This window comes from Elephantulus edwardii, unplaced genomic scaffold (genome assembly GCF_000299155.1).
Source record: "Elephantulus edwardii isolate Elephantulus edwardi_28Jun2011 unplaced genomic scaffold, EleEdw1.0 scaffold00055, whole genome shotgun sequence".
Classification (NCBI taxonomy): Eukaryota; Metazoa; Chordata; class Mammalia; order Macroscelidea; family Macroscelididae; genus Elephantulus; species Elephantulus edwardii.
This window is the reverse complement of record NW_006399805.1, coordinates 12461120-12476133: the sequence shown is the minus strand read 5'-3', so window position 1 is coordinate 12476133 and position 15014 is coordinate 12461120. Positions and strand designations below refer to the sequence as shown.

At 50.0% G+C, this 15014-nt stretch overlaps 2 protein-coding genes across 2 annotated transcripts; both read right to left on the bottom strand.

Moving 5' to 3' along the window:
- Positions 1-2004: 2004 nt before the first annotated feature.
- LOC102876590 (taste receptor type 2 member 60-like) lies at positions 2005-2997 on the bottom strand. The gene has a single exon (XM_006887255.1). The coding sequence runs from the start codon at positions 2995-2997 to the stop codon at positions 2005-2007; it is 993 nt and encodes a 330-aa protein (XP_006887317.1).
- A 6638-nt stretch (positions 2998-9635) lies between these two features.
- Positions 9636-10580, bottom strand: LOC102876186 (taste receptor type 2 member 134-like). The gene has a single exon (XM_006887254.1). It carries the CDS (start codon positions 10578-10580, stop codon positions 9636-9638), a length of 945 nt encoding a protein of 314 aa, XP_006887316.1.
- Positions 10581-15014: the final 4434 nt, after the last annotated feature.

Here is a 15014-nt window from a genome sequence, read left to right as displayed (position 1 = left end):
GGAGGGAGGGAGGGAGGCAGCAGCTGTGAGAGTGAGCTGGAGCCCAGGAGGAGGTGAGGACGGAGTGCGGCCAGGCAATTTCCTCCTGTCCAGATGGAGGGGTAAGACAGGCGCACAAGTAACCAATTTACCTCTTTGTACCCTCAGAGGCAGAGATTCCAGCTTGTCCAGCACAGCCACACTGAAGTCACCACTGGAGTGACCTTGAAGAGCTAAAAGGAAAAAAAAAACCAAAACAACAGAACCCTAAAACCAGATCCCAAGCAACTAAGTAAGGTTTTCCCAGGTGTGGGGGGAAGGACACATTTCAGTACCTCGACAAGATGACTGACGTTGGGTCTTCTGGAAAAGAAAGCTGGCCCAGATTTTCTGCACAATATTAGCATTCTACAAGAGTAGAGGTGGCCAAGGTGCCATCATCCCACATTGTGCAGGTCTTCGATGCCGAGGTGGGAGCCATGCCCAGGGTGAGGGACACAGGTTACTGGGAGCGTGGGTCAGGATCAGCGCTCCCCCACGAGGTGGTGGTCTGGCTGGGCTGAGGTGGTGGAGCAGGTCCTGAAGACAGCTTGGATCCCTGCCTTTGAGGAAGCTGGTCAACCCCAAAACCAGATCTCTACCACTGAGCTGATTCCAACTCACAGCCACCCCGAGGGACAGGACACACAGAGCCACGATGTGTCGAGCGAGCGTATTCACCAGCTCACCGCTCTTCTTTCTTCACCGCAGACCAGCGGGTGCATTTGAAAGGCTGACATTTGTACTTTAAGCTTTGTGCCACCAGAACTACAAATATACAACTGGGATAAGGAGCTGCACAGCAATCCAAAAGCACTCAGTTCGAATCCCCAGCTGCTCTGCAGAAGGATGGCAGTCTCCTCCAGTGTGATTTACAGCCTCTGAAAGCCTGCTGGAGGGGCACTTAGGGGCCGGTTGCAGACAGCAAGCTCACCCAGGATGCCAGGAACCAGGACCCCCTCAACAGTAACGCAGCTTCCAGAGCAGAGGTTTGCATGTGAACCCAGAGGACACAGCCAAGAGGTCTTCACTTCACTGGGACAGTCCCTGAGCTTAGAGAAGAGTTGGAAAGACCTGAGCCCGGTCCTCAAACAGCAGGCCCACTGTGAGCAGGAAGGAGGACGGCCTAGCGCAGGAGACACAGTGTCCACACCGGCGCTGAGGACCTCGCATCAGACACGTGCACACCATGTACAACATGCCAGACACATGCATGGTCCACACAAAATATGCCAGGCACACGCAGTCCACACAGCACATCAATCCAGACACACACACACGCTCCACACAGCACATCAATCCAGACACAAGCACGCTCCACAGAGCACATCAATCCAGACATACACACACGCTCCACACAGCACATCATGCCAGACACATGCACGGTCCACACAGCATATCATGCCAGACACACACACACACACACTCCACACAGCACATCAATCCAGACACACGCACATGCTCCACACAGCACATCAATCCAGACACATGCACGGTCCACACAGCATATCATGCCAGACACACACACACACACACACACACACTCCACACAGCACATCATACCACACACACGAACACGCTCCACACAGTGCATTATGCCTGGAGAAGCCCAGACAGGAAACCCCCACACCGGGAGAGGCCAGTGGTCAGAACACCGCTAAGGGATGACAAGGGAAAGGTGGACACAGGGTGAAGCCAGAAAATGGAGGTCCTGGGAGCCCATTCCAGCTGCCTCAGACATGGAGTGAGGCCTCAGGGCCCTTGTGTCCAGCCCCCTTGGAAATGATTTAAAGGTGAGAGGTCGGCCCCCAGGACAGTGGTGTGCCCAGGCTGACCAGACACACTGGGGCCTGCACCAGCTCTACTCTTGCTAAGGACTGTCAGTGCAGGACCTCGAAGCTCTCCATGAAATCCCTGAAGTTGTTCCTCATCGTTTTGTTGGCAGAGAGAAGGGGCCTCCCCTCCCGCCGCCTCCCCCGCTCGGTGTCAGCCTCTCTGGGACTTGTCACTCAGGACGCCCGGTGCCCGGAGCTGGCGGCATCGCTGCCATAGTAAAGCCCGGAGCCTGGAGTTGCTCAGGAGCAGGGTGATGGAGTGTGTGGCTGAGCACGTGTAGGTCATCACCTCACTCATCCAGTACTGACGTTCCTGGGACGGGGGGATACCCACAGCACTGAGCAGCAGTGACAGGAGGTAGGAGGCGAAGAGGACCGTGAAGGAGACGAGGGCCAGCAGGGCCCTGAGGTGGGCCCGGGCGCGGGTGTCCCGACACCTCGACATGGTCAGGAGGGCCTTCTTGGCATAGCGGCTGAGAGACGTGAAGAGCATAATCATGCTGACCAGGAAGAGGGTCATGGGCAACATCCAGGTGACCACCTTCAGCGGGAAGAAATAGAACCGCTCGTAGAACCTCCTGGTGCTGTCCCTGGTCACGTTGTGTGTGTGACGGTCTCTCCGCAGGTGATCCTGGTATACCTGCCAGTTGCCGAAGAGGAAGAAGAGGGTGCTGAAGCTGGAGAGGCCCAGGGAGCTGAGCAGCATCCACGGTACCCACCCTGACACCTTCTGCTTGAGCCAGAGGAAGGTCGGATGCGTGAAGGTGGAGATCTTGACGCAGTAGAAGACGCTGAGCCAGGTGGAGAACCAGAGCGTGGCTGCGTTTAAGAAGTCCCACTGGAAGGAGAAGACCTGCGTCAGGGGGGTGTAGGGGAAGGCCCTGGGGTGGAGGAAGAAGTAGACATTCTTCTCTATCACCACCCACTGCAGACAGAAGCGGGAGGCCCCCAGGCTGACCAGCAACTTGTCACAGGGGGACAGCTTCCTCCGCTGCAGCCACTCAATGCCCAGCACGGCCGTGATGAAGCCATTACCGGCCACTGCCATCAGGCACAGCAGAAACAAGATGCCAGCCAGGACAACAGCTGGCCTGTCTGTCACGGGAGGTCCTGGAAATAAGCCGTCTCCAAACACGTCCTCCATGGGTCAGACGGGTTCAAGGCTACCAGGCAGTGCTTGTGGGGCTGCTCTGGAAGACCCCAGCCCCTTCCAGAAGGTCACTTTGTATGTGAGTGTATATCCCTCAACTACCCAAGTGCAGAGACTGAACCAGAGTCGAAGACCCAGACTCTCTGAACTGGGGGTTCTGTTTCTTGTCAGAAGAGATGCAAATATTGCCAAGGCTCAGTTTCCAGGGCCCCCCCCAGGTGCCCTGTATTTGCCTGTGCTTCTTGCCTTTCCCTGCCCGTGTCAACAACAGTGAGGATGATGTGTCAGCCCCTGGCTGCCATGGAGGCTGAACTTCTCGAAGCTGACACCTGAGACACAGCTGCACACCTGGTGGGGCCCAGGGGGTGATCTATAGGCAGCCCCCCCCAGAGTCCATACCTTGTCCATAAGGGTTTGCCACGACATATGTATTCTTCTAGGGCTTGCCCTTGAACTTGGCCCATTCAACATTTCATTCAATAGGTGCTAAGGAAACACTGTCTGACAGATAATAAAACAGAGCTAACCTTTCTGTGATTGTTGTTCGGTGCCATCACGTCAACCCTGACTCACAGCAACCCCACGACCAGCAGACCGAATGTTTGCTCATCCTGCCCCACCCCCACAGTGTCCACTGTGACAAAGCCACCGGCACAGTCACTGCACCAGTCCACCTCAGACAGAATGTTCCTCTCCTGCTCTGCCCCTTTGCTCTTCCCAGCATGCTCGCCCCTCCTGAGAGCATGCCCGAGGTCTGTGAGAGGGAATGAACTCAAATCCTGTTATACGGGGTGACCAGCACAAGATGAGAGCAGCGTTGCTGTGTTCGTGGGTGTCAGCGAGCGCTGATTTCTGCTGGTCCCATGCAGGGCGAGCAGAGCTGCTTCACAGGAGTCTCTTTCTTTTCCTTCACCTTGTACGGTGTTTGGGGTGGCAGCTGCTGTTATGAGTTATGGCAGAGCTCTCCCACGTCCACCTTGCCTTCCCCTTTCCACCTTTCTAGTTCCTCTGTAGCTCCTTGCCCTCTCATCTCTGATTTTGGGCAAATGTTGACTGTTCCAGTTCATTGTTCAAAGGAGCTCATTCCTCACAGGTGTCCTTCTTTATGTTATTGTATAAGAATGTAGGCAGCACAGGGACAGCTGCGTCCAAGCTCTGTTGACTTCACAAAGGGGAACAGTCCCCATCAACAACATCCACACTGAACAAATTTCCCCTAAGATCAAACATGGCCTCCACACCCCCACCCCTCCTTGTAGCATTCCAACACTAATGGTACCTCTCTACTACTGGGTCTGAAATCCATTGCAATGACTACATAGATCTCAAATAATAATATTCACGGTGACGAGGTTTGCAAGGGAAGTTAACAGGTTACAATTCAAGCCATCAACAGGACAGAGTCCCTCCATTAGAACAGCTTCTTAAGCATGGGACCCTTTGAAGCCCCACGGCTTTAGGTCAGGGTTACCACGTTCCCTCAGGCCTCCAGCAAGCTGTGGTAGAGGGCCCTGGCTCTGGTTCTGCGGGCAGAGTCCTCAGTCAACTCCGCCTCTCCTCGGCCTCTGGTTCTCTGCTGAGGCGGCTGCAGCTCTCCAATTTAAACTTTATGGGATGAGAGAACTAGCTAATCCCCTTACAACAAGGTTACATACATTCTATCTCAGGTTCCCATCCGGGTATGTGCTGAAAGTCAAAGCCATTGTCAAGAAAAGCCATTTTGAACAATAAGCCAAAGGAATCAGAGTTCAAGTCCAACCCAAATCTGCCTGAGACATGACCTTCCAGCGTGAATTCAGTTCCTGGTTAAAAGACTATCTTAGTGCCGTAATCTTAGGGGTTCCTCAAATCTGTCTGTCTGGCTAGTAAGTCTGGCTATTTTTACAAATTTTCATTTTGTTCTGCATATTTCTGCCATTCTAACCAGGACTTTCTGCTGTGTCTGCATTCAGAGCAGTTGGTAGTATCAGCTGAGTACCACCTGGTCCTTGTCAGCTAGAAAAGACTGGTCCATGGGAGCCCTCAGCCTCGGGGGCCATCTGCTTCCTTGGCCCTGATTTCCTCCCGTGTCCTCTGTCCCAGGCATGAAGAGGCCAGAGGTCTATCTTGGAGGACCCCCTGCAAGCTGGTTTCTTTTCTCCTAGAGCTTCCTTGGCTGGGATCTGTACAGGAGTGGATCACTAGGCCTTTCTTCTGAGGTGCCCCTGAGTGGATTTGAACAGCCAACCTTCAGTTTGTAGCGCAGTGTAAAACCTCTCCCCTACCAAGAGGCCTAGAACAAAGGGTCCATTAGCTCGTGCAGTTAAGCAGACAGGCATATTTTGCAGTATTGTGTAAATGCCTTCACAATGGCATCGACTCATGGCCACCATGTCATTTAAGCAGCCTGTGCCCTGTTCTGCGCCACCTGTGTTATCACTGAGGTGCTGGAGGCCTGTCCCATAAGCAGCAGCTTTTAAAGAGCGTCCCACAGAGCACCCTCACCCCAACAAGATGTCCATAATACAAAAAGAACGTGGCAGAAAAACCCAGGAGCCAGTCTCAGGCTCCCTCCCACGCTTACCCCTTCACTCAGAGTAAACTATGTGTCTCCATCGGAGAAGTATTATCCATTGTAAGTCACAGGATTATCCTAGAATCTCCATTTTCCCAGTAAAATAGAACATTCGAGGTCATTTTAGAAGAAAGAAGTCACAGTCATATAGAGGCAAATACAAGAGACAAATTGCCCCAGGACCGAGATCTTGACCATGCTTCACAGCACAGCTTACACCCCATCTTTTGTGTCCTTAACTGGAATCAGAAAACCATGATTACGGTTTTGTTGTAATCACTCGGTAAGGAAGTTCAGGCTGGTCAGCTAACCCCTGCTCACATAGAATACAGAATAGAACCTGGATATACACTTGTGAGACTCAAATGTGATCATCCACACAGGAATCGGTTTAGATACTCTCCATTTCTGCACATACATAAGAAGTCATTATCGTATTGACCATCTCCCATCCCATCATTCTCTAGGGTGACCCATTGTCCAAGGAAAATTTGTAAAATGTAGTAATCGTACCCCAGAGCTCCAACAGTGGGCCCAGTATCTTTAACCACCAAGGGTGGAGTAAGCAAACCCCACATCTCCCATGGAGGCTCCAATGTTGACTCAAGACTCTACGTCCAGTTAAGTCTAAGCAGGTTAGGAAAGTCCTGGGTCAGCTATGACAATATGGAAGACTCAAGACCAGGTAATATGAGAGAGAAGACTGGTGCACCCCCTTCCTAGCCTGACCTACAAGCCCCACACAGAGGACCTCACAGAGGGAGGTGAGAGTAGAGGCATCCAGCCAGCCTGGGTCCTGGGTCCCAGGGGTGTTGTCTCTCCAGCGTAAAGTCCTTGTTACAGTCATTATGGTGCTTCTGGTCCGAGGAGGTGAACTAAGGTAGCTGTTTGCCCGCCCCTTCTGCCGGTGTGTGAATTCTCAGGAGATGGGCTTTCCAGGGCCCTCTTGATTGCCCTTGTACCTTTGTCTGTTCCTATGCAGCATGGCACCAGAAGTACAGTTGGGGCCCAGAGCTCTGTGGTTTGACAGGCTACAAACTTCCAACTCAGGAAACTCTTGTCTTCCCTGTCCACCTCCCCCTTTGCCCACTTCTGCCTTTGGACCAGGAGCCCCCACTGGCACTCACAGTCTCAGCAGCTTACAGACAGGAAAGTGTGCTGTTATCTGTGCTTCATTTAGCTACAAGTTGGCAATCACCAGCAGCATGTCACTCTCAAGTCCCTGGATGGTGGACTGGGATGACAAAAGGTTCAAGTGCACCCGGAGGTGCCTAGGAAGACAAGCCCAGGGCTCTACCTCCGCAAACCCAGCCACTGATAACTCAGGGAGTACGGCCCTGCTCTGGCATGCATGGGCACCCAGGGCTGCAGTGGGCTCTCTGCTAACTGGTCACCACGGAGAACTTGATATCTACCATGCTGACCATAAACCACAACCACTTCCGGAGCCCATACTATGTAGATAGCACGTCACCCAATGCACTCAGGTACCCAACGGTGTTTCACAGCACATGTTCAATGGGGAAGCACATCAGCCAATGTGCTCAGATACTTGCGGAGTTTCACAGCGCATGCTCTGTGGGGAGCCTTCTGTCCTGGTTTGCTTTGGTTTCATGTCACTCTCTTTTTTAGATTTACAGTTTTCTTCCTCAGAATAATCCAAGCCTGAAACTTTAGACTTTTATGTTTAGTGTTTATCTGTAATTGTGGGGGTTGTAGTTCTTCAACATGGAAAACCTTCCATGAAATTCTGCCTCTCCCACCCACTCACCTCCCAGCATCCTCTCTCCTCCTCACACTGCATTATAGGGACCCTGCTTCTTTGCTGTGCTCCTGGCCAGCGAGAGAGAAAAGCGGTTCCTTCAAAGCCTTACTCCTGCTCTTCCAGTGAAGGTTCTTCCTCTCCTCCTCCCTTCACAGGTGGGGGCTCTGGGACCTCAGCACACCAGGACTCTCCGACTGTTTACCATAATGACGGCTGTTTCCTTGAAATTTCTTAGTGGCTTCTGTCCTGGGCTTTCACTACTACTCCCACGCTGATTAGTCACAGCCTCTGAGTGCCTCTGAACCATGACTGGCATTTTCCCAATATCTTCTAGGCCAGGGACTCTGGTGCAGTGGATTAAGCTCTTGGATTCTAACAGAAAGCTCCACAGTTCGAAGCCACCAGCCTCTCTGTGGAAGAAACATGAAGCTGTCTGCTCCCACAAAGGTTTCAGCCTTGGACCCCATGTGGTGTCCACTCCGTCCTACAGGGCTGTGAAGAATTAGAATCAACACAACAGCAGTGGATTTGCATTGAGTTTTCTTCTAGGCTATTGGCACACACACACATTTATGTGATATAAATTCCATGCCCACAACAGGGGTCTTTGCTGTGAATGGCATACAGATCTTGACAGCAAATGCACTATGTACATTGAAGAGTATACACAGAAGCACGGACGTGAAGCACAAGCTGATCTCCCGTCTTTTCACAGGAGTTCACACCTGGGGTGTGAACACCTTGGTCTGAAACCTGCCACTTGGAGCTGCAGGGCCTTCCCTCCCCAGGAAAGCAAAGAAGCACTAATTGTTGCCAGTTGCTAAGTATCATCGAGTTGGATCCAACTCATAGCTGGCCCTCCGGTGGGTTTTCGAAGGCAGCCAATCACACGGGAGGAGATCGCCCATCTTTCTTCTTCCATGCAGCAGCTGGTGGATATAAACTGCAGGCACTTGGGTCGGCAAAATTAGAAATTGTAAAGGATTTTCTTTCGCTTTCTTTCTCTATCTCTTGTTGACCAAAACTCAGAAAAACAAAACAAAAACCATTTTCACCCCTGGCACATCTTTTTAATTCATCACACGTGGGGAATCAGCGGTGGGGCCAGCAGTGGGGCAGGACACTCCAGAACACTGGACTCAGTCTTCAGTATGGTCAGCGCCATGAGTGGGACTGGCTTCCATCAGGACTCAGAGAAGAGCACTTGGCTCCGTGGTAAAATTCTTGCCTTCCTCGCAGGAGACCTGGGTTTGATCCCCAGCCAACACACCTCGTGTGCAGCCACCGCCCATTTCTCTGTGGAGACTTGTGTTGCTAGGATCCCAAACAGACTTCAATGGAGCTTCCAGACTGAGAAGGACCAGGAAAGAGAGCCAAGCACATCTGCCTCTGAAAACGAGCCAGGGGGAAGCCCCTAGATCACGATGGTCTCATCTGTAACCAGTCACAGGGCGATGTAAGAGCAGGCAGCTCCAGGCTTTGTGCCGAGGGCGGTGTGTCACCAAGAGATGCGGTGACTTACAGGTATCGGCAGATGGGGCAGAAGGAGGAAGTTCTAGGTACGTCGTAACCTCAAGCTGGAGGAAAGAACGTGAGAGGAGGGAGACAGCCTTTCTTGGGCTGAGGCAGAGGAACCAGGCTGAGAGAGGGCTACAGTGAGGGGACTGGACTTCGCCACCAACACAGCTTGACCAGCAGCCACTATAGGTCTCTGACAGCAGCACAGGTCAGCATTCCAGGGAGACCCGGAGGAGACCAAGCGGGAACAGGACCACACCCCAGGTCTGTGATCTGTCCCTAGGGGATAGTGGAGAGACCAATCCCATGGAGTCGCTTCACACTCCCAGAGCTCCCATCGGAATGTGTGTCAGGTTAGAGCTGTGCTTTTGTAGGCTTCTCATTGGCTAATTTATTATTATTTTTTTTTCTTCTAATTCTTGGAAGCAGACCATCCGTCTTAGCCTGGAAGCTCCACAGAAATCTATTGAACATCACTCTAACACATAAGCATTCTTGGATAGACGGCAGTATTTGCACATGAAGTATCTTCCAAGGCACCAGGACTCCTGTTTGGAAGGGGTGAATTCTGCCACCAAGCCAGCATGGCTCTTGTCCTGAGCCCTCTGGGTAGACTAGAACGTCAAACCTTCCCATTAGCAACAGAGCACATTGACGATTTGTAGCACCTTGTAGGGAGAAGACAGAGGGAGGGGAAACAGAAAACCTGGGTCCTGGGAGGGATAAGAGAGAAAGGAATGGGGGAGAGGGGAGAACGCAGAAGATCAAACCTTGCTTCTCCGAGCCCTGCATGGCTCAGTCTGGCACTGGCTTCTGGTCTGAGCCCCGGGGAGAGACCGGTCCCCTGTCCAGGCCCCCACAGCGTGTGGCCCCTCTCTTCAGGATCCTCTTGAACCTGGGACTGCTGAGCAGTAGGATGGTGGAGTGCAGAGAGATGCCAGCGTAGGTCACCACTTGGCTGAGCCAGTACTTGTGGGCCTGCAAAGGCGTGATCGTTATCACCACAATCAAGGACACGTAGTACAATGAGTAGAAGACAAGGAAGAAGAAGAGAGACTTGAGGGCCACAGTGTGAGCCTGGGTGCTGAGGTCCCAGGACCCGTGCTGGCCAGCCCGCATCTGGCCCAGGTGCCGACGCAGAGAGAAGATGAGAAGAGCAGTGGACGTGAGGAAGAGCAGGAAGGGCACTGAGAGGCTCAGCAGCACACGGAGCAGAGAGAAGGCCCAACGGAAGGTCCACGCGCTGGCGACCCAGCTGCCGTTAGAGTGAGGCTCCTGGGAGGTGCCCACCTGGATCTTATTCCCAATGGCCATAGAGATGCTGGTCAGGACTGACACGGCCAAGGAGCCCAGCAGAAGCCTGGGCACCGAGCGCGAAAGCCTCCACCGCACCCAGAGGAAGGTGGGGTGGGAGAAGGAGGCAATCTTCACACAGTAGAAGCTGGAGAGCCAGGCGGTCAGCCAGAAGGTGAGCGTGTTGCTGAAGTCCCAGAGGATGCCAAAGAAGTACTCTCTGTGGTACAATTGGAAGATGACCAGGAGGTTGTTCATGACAGCTGTGCTGTGTAGGCCAAGACGGCAGGCTGCCAGGCAGGTCACAATCATGTCCCCTGCAGGCATCACCCGGCCCCGCAGCCACCCATGGCCCAGCACGGCCACCATGAAGCCATTCTGGAGTATAGCGGCCAAGGACTCCAGGAAGAAGGCCGCCATGAAGAGACTTGTGAGCAGAGAGGGCATCTTCTCTGGACCTGAACTCACAGCACAACCACAGTCAGCGCAGCTCTCAGGCAGCAGACCCAGAAGCCAAGCTCCTGATTCACACAGAAGGCCAGCTCCTAACCACCCAGGGCTCCCAGGACTGGAGAAGCAAACCCACGGCAGGCCTGTAACATGGAAATCACCCCATCTCAGTGACAGCTCTCCATTTGCATAGCCCACATTTGCCTCTTTTTATCTGAGCAGATGCAAGGAGGTGTCAACGATATAAGCTTGGAGGGGTGCATGGTATTTCTCCTTTTTTATTATTATGGTAGAATATATAATGATTTGCTGCATTGGGTAAATTTGGTGCCTAGGACCCTTTAAAGTGGGAAAGAGCCAGATGTCATCGTAAGGATAAAAAGCCACCTTCAATTGTTCCATCTGAATTGGAAAGTTGGAAATGAATAAGGAAACGGAAGAGGAACCGTCTCTGAATTGTGATGTTGGCAAAGAGTGTTGAATATACACCATGAACTTCCAAACGAGAAAACAAACCTCTCGGACGAGGTGCAAGCAGCGTGTTCCTGGAAAGCACGGAGGGTAAGACTTCGTCTTCCATGCTGTGAACAAGTTGTCAGGAGAAAGCACTGTTGTTGTCATGGGCCCTCAAGTCCACGACGACTCGTAGCGACTCCATGCACAATAGCTCTGAACCCTGCCCTATCCTGAGCCAATCTCACTGTCTCTGACACACCTACCCCCCTTATCCCAGCTACTGTGTCAGTCCATCTCATCCAAGTCTTCCTCTCCTGTACTGTCCTTTCACCCTTCCAAGCGTGATAGCCTTCTCCATGCTACATGCCCAAAGTATGTAAGACCAAGTCTCAAAATCCCTGCCTCCAAGGAGCAGCTTAATTTCACCTTCTCCAGGACAGATCCGTTAGTCATTTTGGCAGCCCACGGTATGTTCAATACTCTTCTCCAGCACCACAACTCAAAGGCATCAATTTGTCTCCTGTCATCCTTGATCATTATCCAGCTCTTTGATACACAGTAAGTAACAGCAAAGGCCATGGCTTGAATCAGGTACACCTTAGTCTCTAGACTGACATCCTTGCTCTTCAGCTCTCTGGAGAGGTCCCTGACAGCAGACTTCCCCAATGAAATTAAGTCTTTAATTGATTTTCTAAAAAAATCAAGTCTTCTGTTTTCCTGACTGCTGGTGCCAAGAGTGTCAGTCCCTAGGGAAAAAAATTTCGTGCCTGGAAAAATAGAAGTTCAGTGAAAAAGAGACCTTCCGTTGGGTGGACTGCTGACATGGCTACAGCCGGCTTCAACATAACAGAGATCATTATGGTGCAGGATCAGGCAATGTCTCACCCTATAGCACTTGGGGCCACTGTGAGTCAGATTAGGCTGATGACACCTAACAACAAGATATGTAACAGAGCAATTGATACACTATCCATTTTTATGAGTTCACCCAGCGATAGCAACACATTGACCAGGCTATGCAACTACCATCACTTCTCTGTTTGCACATTTTTCCTTAACTCACTACTTTGCTAAGGAGTTATGGTGGCATAGTGTTGGGCTGTTAACAAGAAAGTTCACAGTTCAAATCCACCAGCTGTTCCGTTGGTGAAACATGAGGAAGTCTGTTCTCTTTAAGATGTACAACCTTACAATGGAATTCTATGCAGCATGCAAGAGCAATGATTTTGTAAATTATCGCCTAACTTGAGAGTGACTGGACAGCATTATGCTGAGTGAACTCACTCAGTCCCACAAGGGCAAATACTATATAAAACCGTTATTGTAGAATGAGTATGAGGATCCAAGGGTGGGTGGGGGAGGGTGGAAGCAGAGGGATGAGGATGTGCAGGGGGAAGGAGGATTAATCACAGAGTTGGGCAGTTTGATGGGTGAGGGAATGAGGGAAATTGGAAGAACCTGTCCTTGAAGTCAATGTAGTCAAAGAAATAAACTAGTATGTTTTTTAAATTTCAACTTTAGTAACTCAATGGACAGTTGCCATGAGTTGGGATCAGTTTGCCGGCAGTGGGTAGGCAATTTCCTTAAAAATTTTCCTTAACATATGTAAGTGCCTTGTCTGCTTCCCTAAAGTAACCTCCACTGTCCACAAATCTTTCCTGGCCATCCATGTCCTGGTCTAAATTGTGACTTGTATACATTGTGTTGAGATCCTTTCTGTAATAGGTAGAGGTTCCACAAATGGCTTGTGTTCAGCTACTTATATGAAGGCTAACAGCTTGACCCCACCCCTTACCCTCAGCAGAGCTGTGGAAGAAAGACTTGATGATCTACTTCTGAAAAGATTACACCCAAGAAAGTGGGTGGAACAGTTCTTCTCTGAAACATAAGGTCTTGCCATGACTCAATTGACTTGATGGTCATGACCTTGTTTTCCTAGCATATAGAGGAGGAAGAAATCCATATTTAGCAATGTTTGGAGTATTGACTTCAAACACTCTCCTTCCTAAGTGTTCATAGATTCCAGGGACCCACTGGCCAACCCCATATTGGAGGTCAATGAGACTTCTGTTAAAACAAAGAAGTCCCTGGATGCTGATCTAGAATCTGATAGCCACTAACACCTTCTCACCAGTGTACCTGGCAAGTTAAAATTCATGAACTCCTGATGAGTAATTGTCTCAAGAACAATTAAATGCCTCTTTTGCTATGAGACGAGAAGAACTAGTTGGTGCCCCACTACTGTTCTTGAGAATTTTGAACAAAGATGCTAGAGAAGAATCTTTGCAGAACAGAATTTCAAAATTCCATGGAATCCAGACTTTTTGGAGTAATAGAGGCTTCCTGAATCCCTGAGCCTATCACCCTAAAATAATCTTTAACCTTAAATCAAAGTTATTCTTTTAGTCTTCTTAAAATAAATGATAGTTTACCTTAACTTGTAAAGAGTGTCTGACTTTAGCATTGTGGTCGTTTAAGAGTTGCAGTAACTCCAAAGGTTAGATAGGAAGTTTATGGGCAGTGAGTTTATGTTAATGATAACTCCTCAGAAAGTTAAACAACATGACCCAGTAAGCCCTCTCTGAGGTATAGACTCAAAACAAGTGAAAGTTGTTGTTAAAAGGTAGAAAAGTTCTGTGTAGTGTGATTAGAATTATTGGGAGAAGATGATAGCGAGGGCTTCACAACATATGGCAACTGTAATTAATGTCACAGAATTGTGCACTTAAAATGGTAAAGCATCAAATGTTATATATATATATGTATATATCAGCAGTAACATGTATAAAAAGAAGACGCTTAAGATTGTCTTGGTTGTTGGTGTCATTGAATCAATTCTGGCTGATTGCAACTCCATGTGGCCAACTAGAACCACTCATGGGATTCCCAAGGTTGTAATTTTTGCAGGAGCAAGTGGCCAGGGCTCCTTCCACCACAGTCTGTGTATCGTTGCAACCACCAAGCTTTCTGTTAACAGCTTCACCATGCTTCTTGGTTGTCTTAAAGATTTGGAGAAATACGTATTTAAAAATCCAGGTTTGCATCTCATGCCAGTAGCAGTGGCACAATTTAACAGGACAGCAAGTAATAAATGTTGGAGAGGACGTGGCGAGATAAGAACTCTTATACCCTGTTGGTGGGATTGTACAATGGTACAACCACTCTGGAAGGCAGTTTGGCTCTTCCTCAAAAAGCTGAACATAGAAATTCCATATGACCCAGCTATTGCATTGCTTGGAATATACCCCAGAAAATGAGAACTGAGGCTCAAACGGAAACTTGTACACCAGTGTTCATAGAAGCATTATTCACCATCACAAGAACATTGAAACCTCCCAGATGTCCAACTACAAACGAATGGATTGAGAAGTTGTGGTACATTCATACAATGGAACACTACGCAGCACACAGGAGCAATCATTTTGTAAATTACCACCTATATTGAGAGGACCTGAAGAGCATTGTGCCAAGTGAACTAACTCAGTCCCACAAGGGCAAATATTATATAAAACTATTATTGTAGAATGAGTTATGAGGATCCAAGGCGGGGGTAGGTGGAAATAGAGGGATGAAGATGGAGGCAACACTCTTGGTACCAGGAGCCAGAAAATCAAAAGACGAATTGCACTAGAAAGTCAGGGACCTCTCCAGAGTAGAGCAACGATGCCTGTCTGGAGACTGAGGTGCGCCTGATCCAGACCCTGGTCTTTGAAATTACTTGTTATGCATCAGAAAGTTTGACAATAACTAGGGATAGTAGAAAGAGAATTAATGTCTTTGGGCTGTGGTGCTGGAGAAGAATATTGAATATACCATGGACTGCTAGGAAAACGACACGTTCATCATGGAAAGGGTGAAGCCAGGCTCCTTGGAGGCTAGGATTCTGAAGCTTAGTCTCACATACTTTGGGCATGTTTCAAGGTGAGAGGGACATTATGCTTGGGAGGGTGGAGGGACAGCGTAAGAGAGGAAGAC